We start from the raw sequence: 22,172 nt of genomic DNA on the forward strand, positions 1-22,172 counted from the left end.
GACATTTTATATCACTCCTGATTAATTTTCTTTAGGTTACAGGACACCTTTCTAGAGTATTAGATCTAGTCTGGTCTAATGTATATAATGCCTCCCAACCTTCAGACATTAAATTGATCTGCCTATTTCTTTCAGAATTTGAACCAAAAAGAATTAAGGAATGGCAGACAAAAGATGTTTAGATTAGCAAGACCATCTTTCTTTAAACCAGAAACACAGCCACTATTATTAATGAATAATTTAAATTAATTTTGGGTTGTTTTTCCAAAAGATATTCTCATTTAATAACTGATTAATCATTTGACATAAATCCAGATTGTTTGCTTTTGAGAGGGTGTAAAAATCTATTTAATCCATCTCAGCCCTCAATGTGTGGCTATTATAGTAGTTACATGTTATAATTTAAATCTTAAATATTTAAGATAATACATTATTAATTTTAAAAGTGAAAGCCTTCAAATTGAATTTATTTAAACTCTCGGGACAAGAACTATTCTATTCCTTCAAAACATCAATTGTGTGTGTGCTATTCAAAGGTGGGTTGGATGGCCAAATGGTTAGCATGTGCGTGCTGTATCATAAGGTCTGTCTTGAGTCAACTTGGCGTGACTTCGATTCCCCGGTTGTACGTGACAAGGAATAGGGTCGCCTGTTCGACCTTGTGGGGTTTCTCTGGGTCCTCCGGTTTCCCCCCACGCGCAAGCAAATTATTGAAATAAAATAGTCCCGAAATGGACGTTAAACCCCATTCCACTCTTTCTGTGTTATGTAATGCCAATGACATGTTAATTTATTATAATCCCTTACTGTTTATAAAACTTTTATGGAAAGAAAGTAACTGCCAATATGGCCCACTTCGTGAACATGCCAATAGCATGATTAATCTATTATTTGTTTTATTTACCATTATTTTATTTCTTATATTGTACATTATTACATCAATGCTTGTTTATGTCAACACTTGATGTCGCAAAGTGATTAGAAGTAATTCCATATAAATATGTGAATGTACTTGATACATTAGTCTTTTAGGTCTATCTGACTTAGTAGCACTAGGTAATAATCAGTTATCCGCGGTCCTGTAAGTGTATGTAGATAATTATTTTAAGTTTCCAGTATTAAAGATTTGACAGACCTCACGGTTACACTAAACATAAATGTTTTATTGATAATAAAAATAGAATAGCTAGCTCTAAATTATTGTAATTAAAGCCACAACGGGTCAGAGCACCAATAATCATTTTCTTTATTTAAATCTACCAGAAGTTGTGTTTTGTATGAAGTTAAATAGATGAATAAAACAATAACCTAGTTAAGATACCATCCTGAGCTCATCATTCAAGGACAGAAATGAGTTATCCTTTCAGTAGGTCTTGCATTTCGGCCTTGTGTCGGTTCCCTGCAATTGATACAGGTTCCATTCAACCGAAAACAGTTAGTTAAGATGTCAAGGTTGCTCCGATGGGAATTTTGTCACACATAACAAAGTAAGAATATTTTTTCTCTCCGATTGAAATGTTTGTAATTTTTTCGTGGAAGATGCGGAGCAGAAAAAAAACTTGTTAAATTAGGGGTGAAATATTCCTTTATAAGATCCACCTTCATCTATTTCCATAAGTGGACGTAAAAGTTGTAAAATGTAGTCTCTATAAATCAGACGAATATTCCCTGTACGCTTTGCACTATACTGGTGGCCAAGACTATATCAAAATTACAGTTAGTCGACCTTTAGACACATGCTAATGCGAGAAAATAATTGAAATATTAACAATTTTAATTCTTTGACAATGAATTTGTTATTTACGGAAAAAAATAAAATTAGTTTGAATCGTGTGCTTTATCAATTTCGTTTTAAATAAAAATATTCTTCCTAGCACATATCACGGAGTATGGCCTGTCTTCATTTCCTGTTCCATCCATGTAATTAAACCCCATTGTTATTGGTATAGTTGGAGGTTTTGTTTGTATGGCATATGATTCATTTGTCAATTTTTATTTTTTGATATTTCAAAATTATTTAGAGGATATAAAGGATATAAAAAATGTTATTTTATAATTATTCAGAGAAAACTTAAAATTCTGGTTTGATTTTATCATTTCAACATCAGAAAGAAAACCAGTTTCTAAGATCTAATGTCTTTTTTAGTTATTGTAATATTGTTATTTTTTTCCACTCCAGTCAGAAATAAGACTGATTTCCTTTAATTTTATTTTTTTATTGTTGATTTTAACTTAGATGTAGACATATATGTAGTATAACAGGTTTTTGTTCCTTACGATTCATTTCCTTTTATTAAGTTTCATAATTATTTTATTTAATATTTCATATTTCATAACTGGTCAAAGAAAATATACTTCCCAGATTCATTTTATTGCTCCATTATCAGAAAACCAATTTTCAAGATTTAATGATTTTTTTTATGATTTTGTATTATATATGGTTATTTTTATTATTTTTCTGTACGAAATATGGCAGATATCCTTTAAATTTTGTCCAAATAGATGTTAAAAACAATATTTTTGTCGTTGATTTTAGTAAATGTGTATATCTAGCATGTGTGTAAAATTAGAGCCAGCTCCAAAGTCATTCAGTCAGTGAAAATATTATTTTATCATCTTTGCCCATTTTTGACAGAATTTTGGAAAACACTGCTTACCCATGGGAATATAAAACCAGCTACAAAAAAAGAGTTCTGAACCGATTTTAAAAATCTAAACAGATTAATGATTATCAGGATTTTTTTCTGAGTGCAAAATTTCTGGTCTCGAACTCAAAAAATGAATTTTGGTTTGCACATGCTACTTCAAGTTTAACCTCTGAATCAAACATCCTTCTTTAAGGAAATAAAAGGTTTCACTATTCTTAGAAGAAATAAATTAATTAGCAGATACAGTTAACTTCTTAAACAAATGTTAATCAGTCAATGAACTATCTTTATTCAAAAACCATTTGAGGTAACTTTTAGATTTTTGTTCTGTTCATCTTAAAATAACATGTTAATAGTCAAGTCTAGCAGTTAAATCTTGTAAACACCATGCCAGGTTTTAATGGCAGGCAGATAAATATTTTAGTTTATCAGGTGCGAGACACCAGATATTGAAGTTGGCATTTAAAATGTGTGAACCTAACTGTTATACTATCCTTATCAACTTCATAAATAATTAATCACTGTATATTCCCATTTTCTTAATGGTAAATGTACACATAATCCAAAAATACCCATAATTATCTTTCTACTAGAACTTATTAATACTCAGCCTACAAAGTGATGTTAGTTTTCCAAAAACGATAAAAAAAAGTCTTGAAGATCAAAGATGAAATAAATATATTTTGTTTCAAATTGTCCGGTAGGTTAACGATAGTGTACACAAATTTGATATTGGACTTTTTGCAACACAATGCAATGAAAATAAAATGAAATGAGGTTTAACGTCCTACTCTTCTGCTCTGACTGGGATAATTAATACAGGCATATGCCATACATGGTGCAGTGAGGGAAATTTTACCCAAACAGCGGCACTATGGCCTACTCTTTTATCAAATTCCAACTGTCAAGGGTTCTTTTGTGCATACCAATGTTTACAAAGGGCCAATGGTTTTCCGTCCAATCCGAACAACTATACATTGTACCTTATTAGAAATGTATAAATGCATGCACATCACAAATTGAACAGGTCAACAGCCATGATACCCCAGTTCCTTAATTACAGTTCATGATAAGAGATTTATTTCATTAGGAAATATTAAAGGGGCACTGACACTTTGCTAGAACTGAGCGATATTCTTGGAAACAAACATGAAATATCACAATATTTTTAGAAAATAACGCAATATTTTCTAAATTGTCAATAAGTTCATTTTATCACCTTTTAAATGTAAATAAACATGCATTATTAAACCATTTAGCTTAAATACAATAGGCCTACCGTATTTACAAACAAAATTTAAAGAGCTGGTTCAAACACAGATCTCTTAAGCCAGAAAGACTTGCTAAAAATGTTGGTCATGTTGTTTATTACAATTTTATTTTTATTTTAACTTCCAATACATTATTTATGGTATCTGATTTAAATTAAGAATATTTACATATGAGGGAGGCACAAACAAAGGAAAAAACCATTAAAGAAAAGTTTATGTTCCATCGGCCATGCATGTTTTTATAGCTGCAGGTATGATTGGATACTATCCTTGCAAACTTGTTTTTCACATTTAAGCATATAAAACCTTCCTGTAAATGAATACAAGAATACGAAATTAAACTATAAAACATCATCAGTACTATGTCAAAAAGTGTCCACTGATTAAATCAAATAGCAAGTTGTTGCGCATTTGATTTTTTGGATCACTGACCACGTTGATAATCAGCTCTCAGTAGTATTTCTGCTTTACTAAAATTTATTTCAATCAGAAAATCAATGATTCTCTTGAAAAATTAAAGTATTGGTATAAACATTTCCCAAGATGCATAGTAGTTTATTTATAACAGTATACATATTCATCATTAAACAATACAATATCGTAAATAACATATAAAGGAAGCCCTTTATTTATGTTAAATATCTTTCAGAAGAATCAAAACTGGTTTTTCAATATTTTTCTGAAGACAGTATTTTTGACGTTTTTTATATCTGTGACAGTTTTATATCGAAAACCGAAATATGACATAACTGACTATAGAGTTATCGGTATGTTCAAATTAGATCGCAAAATCAGTAATCACGCATGAAAAATACTTTACTGTAATTCTATAATTAGGTGAAACTAAAAATAGATTTGAATATGATATTATTCGAAGTCCATTACATTTATTTTCTTGGTGAAAGCGAAATACCTCTTTAAATTTCATATACTCATAAAAGAGAATGCATGAACTTGAACATGTATATATTTCCTCATCAGTGAAATCAGAAACTTTGATAATCAATTTCCGGATAGATTGCATGTAGTTCATTTGAGCCATTAAAGGGGACTTCTAACTTTGATTGAAGCCATTGATCAGTTAAACATCATTTTTCATTTAATGATGGATGAAGCAGCAAGATCTGGATTTGTATCACTGGTATGATAATTATGCAGCATCGGCAATTCACCACAGGTCCAGCAGGGCCAGTTTAAGAGAAAGATTCCAAATTCCTTGGTTAAAGCAATGCATGTACTGGCTTTTCCTCTTTAAGCACTTGAAATTTGTTCATTTCTCAAGTGCAGGCATTATTGTGCTTGATACTAATAAGTTTTGGTTGACATATATATTTTCTATTAGCTTTTTCCGGTAAATACAAAATTATAAGTTCCATACATTTTTTTTCAATATCACCATAGTCATATTTCCATATAAATATAATCTATTAGAAAAATATGCCTCCCAAAAATTCGAAACTTTCAAAGCCATTTGCAAGCAGGCTACAATTTATATCTAAAAACAGTACCTGAAGATCTTACTAATAACTTTAAAGTTCTTTTTTTTTTCATTCTAAATCTAAACAACTTGTATCTGTATTGCTTTAGACGCATTCCAGAATACGGATTTCATCCATACATAAATAAATACCTATAACAACAAGCGGTTGCCATGCAAGATACGCCCACATTTTGCAAGAAATGGACAGAGAACAATCTAAATAAGCGATTTTTCTTACAATCTGAAGCCATAAGCCAGGATGTCGTGGTCCAGCATGTGACAATATCAAAAGGAACCAAGATCATTGGGATATAAACATATATTTTAAGTTCTATCAAAATCGGATAAAAATTGTGACCTCTAGAGGATCCACAACACTGGTATTACATACTTTTACGCTATTTGCGTAAAGAAGCGGCCATTTTGTAAGGCAGTTTGAAATCTGAACTCAACCGTCATTAGGTTGTAATGCTGACATAATTAACCTGGTTTTAAAATCAGCTAAAAAATGTGACTTCTGGAGGCCCCACAAGGTAAAAACGCGATTTTATTATCAATCAGGGGCCATAATCTTAGAAGTTACGTTCCGATATGAGCGAATATCGAAAGGAACCAAGCTCTTTGGGATATAAACATATATTTTAATTTTCATCAAAATAGTGACCTCTAGAGGATCCAAAACCGTGATATTCAATACTTTTATACTATTTCAGCGGTGGAAGACGACAACAACTCTCGTATAGTAGGTCCGATGTAGCTGGAGGCTAGTAACAGGAGGACATCTAAACTGGGATCTCAGCGATACAAGAGGGGTTCAGGGAGTAGGTAGGTAGCCCCTCAAACCAGTGAAGATAGACGAACTCCTAGTAGGTTGATAAGTTAATTTATTATGGAAGGACGCCATTAGTCCGAAACATTTACCTACTAAGAGTTTGTCTATCTTCACTGGTTTGAGGGGCTACCTACCTACTCTTTTATAATATTTGTGTACAAATTTGAACACATCTGTCTGTCATTATTGTGTAACGGCAATACTTTTAAGGGACTTTTTAAATCGGATAAAAATTGTGACCTCTAGAGGGACCACAAGCCAAAAAGCACAATTTTTCATACAATCTGGGGCCATAATCCAGGAAGTTACTGTCCGATATGTGCGTGAATACTGAAGGGAAGTGAGTTCTTTTTATTATAAATATACATTTCAAGTCTGATCAAAATTGGATAAAAATTGTTATCTCTAGAGTGTCCACAAGCATAAAGTTAGGGTCTGATACATGCCAATATCAAAAGGATCAGAGATCTTTGGGAGATAAACCTATATTTCAAGTTTCATCAAAATCGGATGAAAATTGTGACCTGTAGAGTGTCCGCAAACAAAATTTGAATGGAGGTCCAGATGAACAGGGGTGCAATTTTTGTCGTTAAGAAATACACCTTTTTCTAAAACTTTTTGCATTTGATAATTTTTGGGAGAATAAAACTGTTTAATTTTGTTTTAAAATCCCTTAAAATCCTCTACCTAAGGGCCGAGCAACTAACTCAATATTTGTGATAAGTTTTCAAATAACTGAAACATGTCAGTCTTCATCTGGAAATGGAGACTGGTCTATGTCTATATAAAACCGGACTTTTATTTTATAAAAATAATGTGTAGGTCAGTGACATTTACCTTTCGTTATCAAGTACAGCATTTGGGTCATTCACTGCATAGACCTCTCAATGAACGGGAATCGATTATCAGGTCACCCAACGAAAACATTGACCCTGAATCTTAAAAGGGTTACGTGTCCGGATAAGCAGTTTTGACGGTCACGCCCAAACGACTCATTATTTTGAGCTGAAATTTTGAGACAAGGTAAATACACCATTCCTCTATATTTTGCTGTTTAAATTTCATACATACTCAGACTTTTATATCTGAGACTGTTCAAATCGGGATAGTCCCTTTAATAGAATAGGGTTACTTTAATTTAAACATATTGTTGTAATAAAAGCACATACCAATTTGGATATAAGATCTTTTATTGAAGTAGAGAATTCTGGTGTCAGACATAAGTGTAAATGAACCTAATGATTTGAAACTTATTTTCTCAATATAACTGGGTTATGAGCTTTTAAAACTGTTAAAACTATCTGACCATTTATCAGGTCTACTTATTGTCACCCGGGCGTGGGCAATATTTGTCAATAGACGAAAATAGAAACTGCTAATTGAACAAATCTATTTACTTTGTAGTTTGCTTAGAACATCACGATTTCTACAAAACAAACAGTTGCCTATCTACATACAAAGCCAGTACTCATATTATGTGAATATATGAAAAGAACCTGGATCAAACTATTTGTTTGCACTTCAGGACTAGGATTGTTCATTTGAATTGTAAACAGAACAGTTACTTAAATGTATTGTATGGCTGTGTTTCAACAAGAACATTGGTTGGTTCAATGGATCATAAAATATGCACCATCAAATAGGTTCATATTAATTTCCCTGCATGAATTTAATAAGTTCATGTTCACTCACAGTATAAAATCATGCACAAAATCAAAGTTATTTAACAGCGGCTTAGATATGTTTTTCACATTGACAGTTGGAATTCATAATAAGAGTAAACTGTAGTGCTGCTGTCTGAGCAAAATTCCCCCATAGCACACTGTATGGCATATGCCCGTCTTCTTAGCCCAGTCATTGCAGAATAGTAGGACATTAAACCCCATTTTATTTCTTATTGTGGGCTTATTACACAAACTGAGTGTGATTAATCTGATTTTTTCAAGTCATTAGAAAGATATATATATTTTCTATGAGTTAATAAAATAAACTAATTATGCACAAAGGAAGATAGCATTAACAATCAGATTTATTCAAAGTCTCCTGTAACAAAGTAGACCCATTTGTTTCCTTCAGCTTCTACCTAGTGTAGAAATTTTGTTGTCTTGAGAAACGAGATTGACTCAACTTGGCCGAGAGACACCAATTTATTAGCCAAGGATTATTAAATTCTTAGCTGCTTTCTCCCATAAGCTAATATTGTCATATGACGCAAATGGAATTTTTTTTCAATCACCAGTGCCAGCTAGTTCGTCAGTAATTGCCCAAATAGTGTGAGGCAATTATATACTAAGTTGGCAGAAACTAATTTGATGCAGAAGTGAATGGGTTCCTTAATCTCTTGGTTGCTGTGCTTTCTAACAATAGTGTGATTATGCATACTGTAATCAACTTGTCGTGCTGGGAGCCTTATTCCAGTGGATAAAGCCTTTTTCTTGTAAGATTTACAATGGCTCATCTAAAGATAGCTCAACGTGAAAATTCTTAAAGTCAAGCTTAGGAGTTTTTAGTCCCAAGCCGTTTATGCCACAGAATAATTTTCGGATAATAGAATTTCTCTCTACATGCTAACAGACATTAGAATTTCAAAATCTTCCATTGAATGAAATATAATTAATCAAAATTTGAAATCAAAAGACTGGGGTCATATTTAACTATACCTTGGAATTGAGTCTGAGTTTGTTAGATATCAATCCAGAAGGTTTGAGGATAGATGAGAATTTGGTCAAATTCTTGTTTTGTTTTACTGAAATATAGAACAAGAATACAAGTCCTACTAAAGTGTAAAATTTGGTGACTGATTTTTCAATGACCCAGATGGTCTGAGCTCTATTAACAACTAATATCAAAATATTTGAGCTTGAAGTACAACTTCTGGTATTATTAAAGATACATTTTTAAAGAGCTATAAATCTGCCTATTGCAGGTCTTTATTTTGGCTTCAAATGTTATAGACTATCATTTAGACATTTATTCCCATGATAAACCTATAATCAACTCCCTTCATCATCGGATGGACGTGGTCTACATGAATTAGAACAGACGTGAGATTTAACAATATAACAATAAAATGGATAATCAAGGCCAAGTCTCGATTATCAAGTACCATTGCTACGATAATAATAAAATGAAATGGGTTTCCAACGTCCTGCTCCAACTCGGCTAATGAAGACGGGTATATGCCATACCGATTGCTATGAGCACACTATTATATTGAATACCAACTGCCAAAGGATGTTTTATGTGCACGGCAATGTGTACACAGGACCTCGTTTTTTTGTCGAATCCAAATGATTGTACGTTGTTCTTGCCAGACCCTCCTTCTTGCACCACTGACAAGAAGGAGCCACGTCTGTATATCCTGATGAACTTACTCGGCCAACACAGGGATCATACATGGAATCTCAAGGTTAGCAAGCCAATGTCTTACTCACTGAGCCACCGTGGGTCCTGCTACGATAATAAACAATCTATGCTACATCTTCAAACAACCATAACTTTCCTCGGAATAAAGTAACTTAAATGAAATTTTTGATATATATCCATTTTTTCATTATCTATTTTTAAACTATTATAGCAAGAACGGACAGCTCTTTATCTAAATCTTACATAGATTGATATTTTTACGGTTATATTTATTTTAAATAATTATGTTTACACGTCATAAAAAGAGACACTTCACAGAAGATCATACAAACCTTAACCAAAACCCACCACTATATTTACAATGCTGACGTTGACACATTTTTCCGGACCACGTAGTTCTAGTTCACATTGTTTCTGTTAGAAAATTGGTAAATCTTAATGCAAAAAAAGTACATATCCACCTACACACCCCCTTCGAATTCAATTTCTCTTATGTCAAGTACAATAATAATATATGGTTTAAAAAACACATTAGCTTGATAACAATATAAGACAATGAATTTGGTCATGTGGAAATAAGTATGTTAAACAAGGTTACTCTAAAAATAGGAAAAGCTAATGGAAATATGAGAGAGAAAGCTAAGTAATTGAAAAGTGGCGGCCAGAGAACCTGATGTAAAGCTTAGCTGATGTATTATTTATATTCATGTTAATACACTATCGTCATAGTAGGAAATAAAGAGATTATCACTGGGAAGAATAAAAAGGGGACATTAATTCAAGATTATATATATATATATATATATATATATATATATACCATATATACATTATAACCTGATAAAGATAAGCACTCAAGCCACAGAGGGTTGTTAAAACAGTTGTTATGAAAATTTGCTGACTGCATCATTAGAAAAAGGGCGAGGTTTATTGATTGCTGCAGACAATTACCACAAATAATCAATTCTATAGAACAGTTCAGGAGATAAGCAACAGGTCATCGATTCCTCCCACAACAAGAAGGCAAATTCATAAAAAGCTTATTCTAATGACTGTACAACAGATATAGTAATGCCATCAAATGAAGGAATTAAACAGGTCACAGTGTCAAATGAGATTATTGTGGTGATAATTGGAGACTGTCAGTATTACTTCATGTATATATCAGTAATACTGACTTCAATCTGACCAATGCTGGACATAAGGCTTAAAAGAACTGACCAAATTTATTATTGATCAAAATCTATGGGCAACCAAGTCACTAGGTTAGACATTTAATTGTTTTACCAAAACAAATTAGAATGCAAGAATCGGAAGATTAACGCCCATATAAATAAATCAAATTATCAATAGCATAAACAAATTTAACTATAAATAATCTTGAGTTTAAGTAAAAGTATGGAGAAAGTCAGCATATTAAAACCATAAATATTCAACTTGCCAATGAAATCACCAATTTTGTGAATTTATTGTGCATTCTATTATTGTTATCATGGCTGCCAAATTTAGAATGTGCCTGTATATATTCCGAAAACCAATATACAAGATAGAATAGAAAATCCTAGTAATTTTCTCAAGTGATGTAAAACTTTGCTTTACCAATATGCCAAGCCACTGACAGCCAAACTGACAGAATACTGTGGCATTAAAATTATAAGAAATTTGTAATTGTATTCTCAAAACAATTACAATTGAAAGACTCTTAAAGCTTTTTTTCCGGGGGGGTTGGTTGATTGTGTGTGATAAAATGAAATCTTTTCTTAAAACATTTACACAAGAATCATAGGTCTTATAAGTTCAGTTTGTTACATATATATATGTGGGGCTAACTGTTTCAGTGAACTGCTGCTTTCACCAATGTTATTGCCAGAACCTTTAAGTTTTTGGAATCCTAAACTAAATGAAGATAATTTTCAGTATTTTTACCTATCCTAATTGACCAAATGAAGAATGTGGGTTTATTGTTTGTCATCTTTCATTTGTTATTCAGGTCTTACAATTTGAAAATGCCAAGAGAGTCATTGATGGTCCTCCTGAAAATTGGTACAAGAGCCAATGACTTTGCAGTGGCAGATCTTAGGTTTCTGAAATTTCAGAAGAAGATTTTATAATATACAGGTCACAATTCTATGGAATAAAATTACTGCTTATTACTGAGCGACGTTTCGACTAGGCCTCTAGTCATTATCAAGCTTTGATAAAAAATCAAAATATGACAGGACAAATACATGTACACATTTTCATAAATATGAACTTTATACCAAAAAATAATTTAGACATAATTTCATGAAAAATTCATGTACATAATGGTTATTTCATCATGACTCTCTTTTAATTTAAGCTTATTTAAGTAATTAAAATTTGATGATTAAGCCTACTCCTATCACGTTCTAATGCAAAACTATAAATATCTACACCACCAATAAAATCTGAATCACTGTCATTCAATAAGGATGGTAATCCGTCATTAGGAGAACATTGTCACATAACACCATTTTATCATAGTTTTTTAAGAAGCAACAGTAAGATTTTTAACTGTCAAAATGTCAAACAGGAAGTAAACGAATGAGAAAGATAGGTTGCCAGCCAACGAAACATACGTCCACAACAGCTAAATCGTCCGGGCAGTCAACAAAAGTTGTTGCATATTTTTACTTTTTTCGGTAATGGAACATTTATAATACACTAAAATCTGATTAAGAGTAACAACTCATTAAGTAATTATCAGAAAATCATTAGAATTTGTTTATAAAGTTCTGCCCCATGCTAACATTTAGTATATGAAACTTTTAAAATCATGGATTTAGCTGTTCACGTTATGAAATTTTATTAAAAATCAATATACTAGTTCGTCTCAAGACCTTAAACTCTGTGTATCAATCTGAAGTCAATCGGATGATAACTTTAGCCTCTAGAGCATCACAAGACCATCAAGGGCCATAACTTTGGCAGTAATTATAGGAAATCAATAGGATTCTTTGTCTCATGACCTCAAATACTGCGTATAAATTTAAAGTCAATCGGATATTAACTGTAGCCTCTAGCGCATCCACAAGATTTTTCAAAGTGATCAAGGGCCATAACTCTAGTAGTAATTATCGGAAATCGCTGAAAATCAATAGGCTTCTTTGTCTCATGATCTAAACACTGTGTATAAATCTAAAGTCAATCGGATATTAACTTTGGCTTCTAGAGCGCCGAGAAGATATTTTGAAGTGATCAAGGGCCATAACTCTGGCAGTAATTATCGGAAATCACTGAAAATCAACAATAGAATTTTTCATCTCATGACCTTAAACACTGTGTATAAATTTAAAGTCAATAGGATATTAACTTAAGCCTCTAGAGCGTCCACAATTGACCGACAGACGGACAGGCGCGACGAAAACATACAACCACATTTCAATGTGGGTGTATTAAAAGCTGTCTGTTTATAAGGGAAGTAACTCTCATTACGCTAGGAACGTTGCATTCGACTAACTGGTTTAGTCGACAAAAGTCTCCATGGGTACTTAACGGTAACGTTATATGTGTCAACAAAAGTCGCTGTGGGTCAGTTAAGAGTTAAATCTATTTTCTGTAATTGGGCATCTATATTGCTTGAAATCTGATACATGTACATCACAGACTATTCAATAATTCTTTATTGAATTTGTTTGGCTATACACGATCTGACAAATAGCTATATAACTTGCTATACTGAGATTTTGATAATACTTTTAAAACTTTTTGGCCATGTACACCATAGAGACGCCCCTTCCAGCAGAAATTCTGAGCGTCATAGACCCCAAGTGTTATGGCGCACATGAAACAGTAGGGACTGGTTTTTCAAATGAAGTTGAAAACAGCAAACAATAATAATAGGGAGAAATAAAAACATGTTTGTTAACACTTATTTAAAAGATTTTCTCTGAGTTCTTTTAGATTTCTAATCTAGAGAGAGTCTTTTATAGCTCAAGACACTCAATTGACTTTCATGAGCAGGAATGGCAGAATTAGTATACATTTTCTCACTTTTGAATCACAGATAAACAATACTAAATGGCTCCAGTCATCTCTGTCTGTACAAGTCTTTCAATTTTATCATGACCACTACCATGTAACATTTTCTTATGGCCTATAGTTTAATTGAACAGCTCTAGGCTAGTAAATAACAAGATTTCTAATTACTGGACTAGAATCTATACATGCTGCCATGAGCTACCTAAATATATCTTAATTAAATCATTAAATACACCTAAAATCCTTACTATGAAAACTCCACACATGTTGACTGTCCTAATGACGAGTAAAACCATGATCTGGATTAAAAGTTCCTTTGGTGAACATTTATATAATTATTTCAGGATGTAGTCTACTTCTGGATATCAACACTATAGAAAGATAGGTTGCCAGCCAACAAAACATACGCCTACAGCAGCAGGAAAATCATCCGGACAGTCAACAAGAGTTGTCGCACATTTTTACTTTTTTCGGTAATGAAACATTTATAAAGTTCTGCCCCATGCTAACGTTTAGTATATATACGAAACATTTAATATAATGGATTAAGCTGTTCAAGTTATTAAAATTCATTGAAAATCAATATACTTGTTCGTCGCAAGACCGTAATAAACGGAAATTGTTGAAATTCAATAGGCTTTTTCGTTTCAGTAACCCAAATAATGCATATAAATTTCAGAAAGATTGGATGATAACTTTTGACGTTAGAGCGTTCACAAGGAACAATAAAGTGAAACAAGGGCCATAACTCTGTGTATCAATCTGAAGTCAATCCAATGATAACTTTAGCTTAGCCTCTAGACAGTCACAAGATTTTTCAAAGTGATCAAGGGCCATAACTTTGGCAGTATTATCAGAAATCAATAGGATTGTTCGTCACATGACCTCAAACACTGTGTATAAATTTGAAGTCAATCGGATATTATCTTTAACTTCTAGAGCATCCACAAGATATATTGGAAGTGATCAAGGGCCATAACTCTGGCAGTTATTATTGGAAATTGCTGAAAATCAATAGGATTCTTCATCTCATGACCTTAAACACTGTGTATAAATCTAAAGTCAATCGGATATTAACTGTAGCCTCTAGCGCATCCACAAGATTTTTCAAAGTGATCAAGGGCCAGAATTCTGGCAGTAATTATCACAAAACGCAGAAAATCAATCAGCTTCTTCGTCTTATGACCTTAAACACTGTGTATAAATTTAAAGTCGATTGGATATTAACTTTAGCCTCTAGAGCGTCCACAAGATTTTTTGAAGTTATCAAGGGCCAGAACTCTGGCAGTAATTATCGGTAATCGCTGAAAATCAATAGGCTTCTTCATCTCATGACCTTAATCACTGTGTATAAATTTAAAGTCAATCGGATATTAATTTTAGCTTCTAGACGGACAGGCGAGCATATAAAAAGGTACAGATCAAAATATTGGTTGTAAATTGCTCTAAGAATAATAAAGATGACTTCCTTAGCAAACCTGACTAGTCTGTAGCAGACAACAGATTTGACATATTGCAAACTATAAAGAAACAGTCCCAGAGTTATGGCCCTTGATCACTTCAAAATATCTTGTGGATGCTCTAGAAACTAAAGATAATATCTGATTGACTTCAAATTTATACACAGTGTTTGAGGTCACGAGACGAAGAATCCTATTGATTTTTTTAATTTTAGTAACTTGATAATTATAATGATCACTTATTACAGCATATTTATAGTGCGCCCGTTTATATAACGTGTTCAGGGACACTTTACAAAGTGACAATGTAATTATAAAAAACAACAAGATTATGGACATGTTAATAGTTGTATACAAAGTCAGTTAAAAGCTTGTTTAAATAAATGTGTTTTAAGTTGTTTTTTAAAAAGAATATAGAGATGTGCAACATCTTAAACTAAATGGTAGATTATTCCATAAAACTGGGGCTTGAAAACTAAAAGAGCGCTGACCATAAGAACCTATTATAGTTGAACAGTTTTGGGCTTTAAAAGTGGTTTATCTGACTAACATAATTTTCGACCAGGTGTATAAAGTTCTAAAAGATCTGAGAGGTAAACAGGAATTACATTATTTAAACATTTAAAAGTAAGTAATAAAATCTTAAAATCAATTCGATATTTAACAGGTAACCAGTGTAAATTATATAAAACTTAAGCAGGTATACAGACACGATTATCTAGGCACTTACAGTGTGGAAGTTGGGGACCTAGATGGTCAACTCGCATCAAAATTGAAAGTTTGTATTTCGTCAAGAGCCTCAGATAGTTGCACAGGACTAGGTTAAAGGTTTGCAAGAGTCTTTCACCCCAAGTTAATCAGTTTTATTAACTAAAATATAGCGTACACACCTGTTTTAGGAGCTCTTTCAACACTAAAATATCAAACACCTGCAATCTTTTTAGTTTCATTAACTTCTGAAAGTGACTCATATAATTTGCATTAAAACTAATTCACATTACGTCATCATTTATTTTGGATCATACGTAAGTTGAGTCTATCATATAGCTCTTGCAATCTGGCATATTTTCAGATTGATATTCTAGACATTTGTAAGATAAAATATATGAAATGAAATATCTTACCTGAAAGCTATGGTTAATATTTTTGGTACTACATTCTGCTACACTTAAATTAGTTAAATCAATCTCATCAAACACCAATGACTGAAATAGAAGGAATAATAAGTCATTTGAGATGATTCAATGGAAGTTGTTCATTTTTTTTATGCCCAGGCCCACATGATAATGTTGTCACAAACGTCCATCCATCAGTGAAGATTATCACAATAAATTTTAGTGTCTTTGAAAAAGTAGTTGCAGAGTTAAAGCTCTGACTGCTATGATTGCTGAACATATTCAGCACAATATTTTATAGATTTCATTGCCATTAAGGTTCCTGCACAGTGTTCAACGGAATTCAATGTACCTGTAGCTGTATCAAAAGAACCAATCAGAATACTCACAGCATTTCTTTGGTATCAGTAGATATTTGTGGTGTGGACAAGTCATATAAATGAGATATTGCGGTCTTCATGAAAAATGATTAAGTGTCATGTGGTCAGCAGTTCTATTCAGAATGGTAGAATATGACTATATATGATTAAACAGCACATCCTCCGTATTGGAAATGGATGATCTACGCAGATAAGAATGAAAGCCACAAGACATGGTCAACATTATACTACTATTCAGTCTGTCACAGTATTAACAGTATGTGATGCCATTATCAAAAACAAGCTACTTTACATCTATCATCTATATAATTATCACAATAGGTTGAATTGTTTGATCTCTTTTGTTACTGTACCAATCACTAACAAACCAACCTGGATTCCAACTGTCATATCACACAGAGACCAGTAATGTGAGCTAAAGTGGCATCAACATAATAATTTCTATATCTATGAGAAGATGTCTACATAAGCTCATTCAAGATGCCCCTGCCTTTTAGTGTCTAAATTTAACCCTTCAAGGTGATGATCAACTTCATTTAAAGAGATCTAGAAAAGCAAAACCCAAGCAACATAATCCAGTTCAACAAAATCAAGTTAAAATTCATAAACCAGTCCAAAAGTAGATGAACTAAAAAAAACAACTTGGCCTTCCTAATAAGATATTGTGCAAAATTGGAGGTTTGATTTACCACAAAAGATTAATGACCGTTATAAAGTTTCAGTAAAATTCCAAAGGAAATAAGACAACTTTTACGAAGGAAGTTAAATTACATGAACACTGTCCATGTAAAACTGTATAGCAAGGATACATGATTTTTGAAAAATATGTACTGTTTCATATAGGTAATTCCTGGTGAGAGCGTGTTAGGGTTTAAAATGAGGCAAAGAATAAAAAGCCTTTCGCATTTTAAAGATTGGGTGGAAATTCCAGTATTCTCTCCCTGTTATTGCAAAATACCATTACCATTCTAAAATGATAGAAATACATGTACCTTAATACATTTCTTTTCATTTGTTGCCAAAATATGTTTCCCATTTTCAGAACCATGTAAGAGTTTCAAATCAAAGATGTCACTGGCTGGTATTATTGGTTGAAACCTTTTTGCAATTATAAAAGTATTAGCAGCATTTGACATCTTATCGACTAAATATCTCATTGAAAAATTCTACACCGACATTACCACAATAGAATTAATCACACGCTTAGAAGACAGGAACTTGTCAAGTTTGGTTTTATTTCTTGAGCAATGTTATTGACGTCATTCACTGTCACCAGGAGAGCAATATAACTAAGTTGGACTGTTGAATTGGCTGTACTCTGCGACAGGTTACAGTTGATAATCTGACAATTAACGATCAGTTATTGGTATAATGACCTTCATACTGTACTCAAGTATCATGACAGAATTATTAACCCAAAACGTATCTAGGTGTCAGTATTTCTGAACCAATTTGTCTCCTTTCATTGGAAGGTTATTTCAGTAGAAGATTGTAAATCCAGAATTCCAGATCAAGACATCATCACATTTTATATCCCTATTTATAAGGCATATCAAAGAGGTTACATTCATAAGGACATATTTATCAAAACGAAAATGATTAATTTTTGGTAAAATTTAACATGTAACAGATGTATGTATTTTATAAGTGTTATTGTATGAAAATATGTAATAAAGTTCAAGACATATTTAAGTTAATTTTCCATATAGATAAAGCAGTATCTTAAAGATTCTTTGATCAAACCTAATGCTATTTGCTAGACCTCTCTATAAAATTTAAATTTCTATTTTCTCAAAGCATCAAAACTATTGTCTTAGGAACAAATTGGTTTTTTAGGGTTCTGGGGTCAAGTTCCTTTGTTATGCCTTTTATCTGGTTTTTGATGATGTACAAAATTAATCAGTTGCATCAATCTCTACAGCAGAACCATCTGCCACCCTGCTAATTGTAGTAATATAGAATATTTTACCATCAAGAGTATAATCAGAAAGACAAGGAAACACTCTTTATAGCCACTTAAGCCAAAATCGTATCAGAAACACAATGAAAATGCACCGCCAATATGACCGGAAGTGTTGGCAAGTCGTAGCAACTTTACTTTACACTATAACATAGGCACAAGGTTTAAAAATCAAAAGCATGGAAATATGCCCACACAGCAAACTTGTCCGAACGTTTAACATCTATAATATCTCATGACCACGATGCTTTCCAGCAAATTTAAAAGAAATTGATTAAAAAGTAAAGCATCTATCGTGTACAAAAGCTTTTTTGGAAAAGGGGGATAACTCCAGAATAGAACGTTGCATACTGTTGAATATAGCTACGGTTTATCCCAATGTAGCCTCTATCGTGTTGAAAAAGTTTACGGGAAAGGGGCAGAACGTTGAATATGCATGGAATTTGTCCTCTTATAACAACGATGCTTCACAGCAAATTTTGGGAACCACCGCGGTTAACTCGCTAACCTGTACCATCCCTACGTTAGCCGAAAAAGTTCATCAGGATTTACCGGCATGGTTTGTCCTTGTCAGATGTGCAGAACTGAGGGCCTGGCAAAGGGCAAATGTATAGTCGGTCTATTGGGGCAAAAAAAACAAGGGTCCCATGTAGGCCTATACATTGGTGTGCACGTGAAATAAAATGAAATGGGATTTTATGTCCTACTGGGCTAATTCAGATGGGCATACACCATGCAGTGCTACGGCCTACTCTTAATTCAAATTCGAATTCCAACTGTCAAGGGTTCTTTTACTATTCCATCCGAATGAATATTCATTGTCTCGTCAGCCCCCCCTGCCATACATCACGGACAAGGGGGAACCATGCCGGAAAATCCCAATGAACGTGCAGGGATCCAAGTTAGCGAGCCAACATCCTACTCACTGAGCCACTGTGGTACCCTTGGCATTCACACAGAAGATCCCTTGGTATTTGGAATTTAATAGAAGAGTAGGCCATAGTGCCACTGTCCACGCAAAATTTCCCTCATAGCACACTGTATGGCGTATACAGTAGGACATTAAACCCCAATTTATTTCATTTCACACCAAATTTGACTAATGGACATACAGGGTGAAGAACACATAATATGAACATTGGAATTTGGACATATGCTAAAATATCATATGTATTTGGTGTCTAAATCTATAAATACAATAGAAAAGGGAGAAGCTACACCAGTTTATCATATTTATAATATCTAGTTTTTACAGAGTTTCTAATAAACATGGATGATAAGCAATTAACCATAAACAATATCAAAAACAGAATGCCAGTTTTTGATTGGGTGATGAGGTTTATCAAATCTGGTATTCTTCCAATAATCCATTTTGATAAGTAAAATAGTGTATTGGCCAATTATTGGGCAAGATGATCCATGGCATTGTGATTGCCGAATGTATCCACTAGCTGCTTTGTATCCAGTTACAGAGGTAAGAAAAATGGATACAGTGCACACTAAATGTAATGGGCGCATTTCATAATACTCTTTTCTGCCACACTCCGCCCAATTTAAACGGTCAATGCGGTACGCTACATCAAACTTTATTTGATTTTGTGTGCAATATCACCGATGTCCTTACAGGTGTTTATGTCAGGAACAATCAGATCCAGGGCTCTAACTAGGGGCAAATTTTAGGGAGAAGTGACTTCTCCCTACAGGCAGTATAGGGAGAAGTGAGGGAGACATAGGGAGACTTGAAGGAATAGTAAAATTTCAAGCACTGACGCCACCAATTTTACTAAGTTACACAACATGCTCAATAAATTAACAAACATCTTTAGCTGCAAACATATATTTATTTCAGTATGTACAACAATGTACCGTAACTCACTAAGTAAAATTCTAAGAAATTATTCTTTTGACACCCCACTCATACACACTCACTTACCCTTGTTTGTTATTGACGAATTGTTTTACTATCTCCATTGTTCTACAGAAATTTTCACTCATCACAGACATATACCGTAAGAAAGAGAAACAAATAAGTACTTTATCTTTACCTAGACAGATGAAAAACATTGTATCCCCTGCCATATTGAGCATAATAGTTTTTGATTGGCTGTTATTTCTGGACTAAGCTAGAGGTTGTAACGGAGATTTATGATTCGCTTTATTTTAAAGAATTGTATTTCCTGTTGACATCAAATAAGATTTTTATGATTGAAACTATTAAACATTGTAACAGCCAACACAGAGAAAGTCGATAAGACAAAATATTAATACCGTACATTTTTTGGTTTTCACAAATTATCTAATTTTCATTTTTTCTTTCAGAGCTCACAATGCGAACATGTGTTGTGTTGTTTTGAAAATGCTTTGTTTACCGTTGATATTGGTGCCTGTTACTACTTCACCCTTGCATAAATGTACGGCGAAGTGAAGGCGATTTTAACTTCGCCCTATTGCCTTTTAGGGCGAAGTCATCTATGGGTTAGGTGACTATTTCGCCCACGTCACCCTGATCAGAACCCGATAGAATGGTCATTAATTGTCAGAATGCTGGACTTGCAGAAATGCCAAAACTTTTACCATTTCTTGAAAAATTATTCCTGAACTTTCAGAAGAATTCCATTGGCATTTTACCAGAACTTCCTTATATGAGCAGAATTGTTTAACTGGACATATCAAATAACAGTTTAACAAATATTTCATCAGAGCAGGGCTGTCAGTAATTTTTCACAGATGATTAGCAGCACTGCTAAGTGCTAATCAAAAAGTCCAGTTTTGCCAAATTTGATTAGCAAATTTAAAAATTGATTAGCAGTTTTTCAGTTTCAACATAAAACACCTAAATAACAAGATTATTTTACTTTTAATTTATAACAAATGATTAGATTTCATTCTTAAGATTTTTTAGAATTTTGTAGCTGTGAACATTTCTGAATGTAAACTTTTAGTTAGGCCTTATGTCTGAAGCCAATTCTTTGCAGTGGCTTCCGAAGTCCCACTCATTTTGATTTTTATTTCTTCGTTAGAAAACAATTTTCTCTGCTTTTTACGAATAATTTCGATTAACTAGACGCACGCGATATAATGAATTGAGTCTAGGTAGTTTGAGAAGAAAATGTCAAACGGAGAATTCAGTTTTGTTTATAAAATTTATTTGATATTTTATACACGTTGAAAGTGTTGAGAAATGTGGATAAATCTTCGTGTCAATATCCAAAATGACAGGCATATGTATCACAAATTGCACTGCGATACTGGTTGTCGGCAGCCCTGCATCAGAGTTTGCCAGTTCTGCCAATAAATTGAAGTATTTGAAACTTGCCAACAACAGACTGAAATATCTTCCAGTAACTATCCAGAGCTTACAATCAACAGCGATTGATCTTCTAATAACATGTTAATTTGTTCATGTGATAGTTTGTGGTTCAATGGTTGGTTTGAATCAAAACATAACATTAAAAACAGATCTAATATAACTTGTTCTACAGTTAATGGAGATCAGAGAATAACCAATTTACAACCAGATGAGTTTAATTGTCATGTTTCTAACTCTGTAACTATAAGTATTGTGTTGGGTATATTTTGTTTTCTGGCCATTCTATTAATTATTGGCATTACTTACTTTTGGTTCGAGGTAATGGCGTCATATCATATTTATATTTTA

The 22,172-nt window shown here is 33.0% G+C and overlaps 1 protein-coding gene across 2 annotated transcripts in view; it reads right to left on the minus strand.

Moving 5' to 3' along the window:
• Positions 1 to 22,172, minus strand: part of LOC126830918 (diacylglycerol kinase delta) — a 130,374-nt gene that overhangs the window by 67,323 nt on the left and 40,879 nt on the right. For both annotated transcript variants that reach the window (XM_050561431.1, XM_050561422.1), the window contains exon 4: positions 16,184 to 16,264. In XM_050561431.1, the coding sequence (XP_050417388.1) occupies positions 16,184 to 16,264 (81 nt within the window). The remainder of the gene's footprint in view (positions 1 to 16,183; positions 16,265 to 22,172) is intronic.

This window comes from Patella vulgata, chromosome 1 (assembly GCF_932274485.2).
Source record: "Patella vulgata chromosome 1, xgPatVulg1.2, whole genome shotgun sequence".
Taxonomy (NCBI): Eukaryota; Metazoa; Mollusca; class Gastropoda; family Patellidae; genus Patella; species Patella vulgata.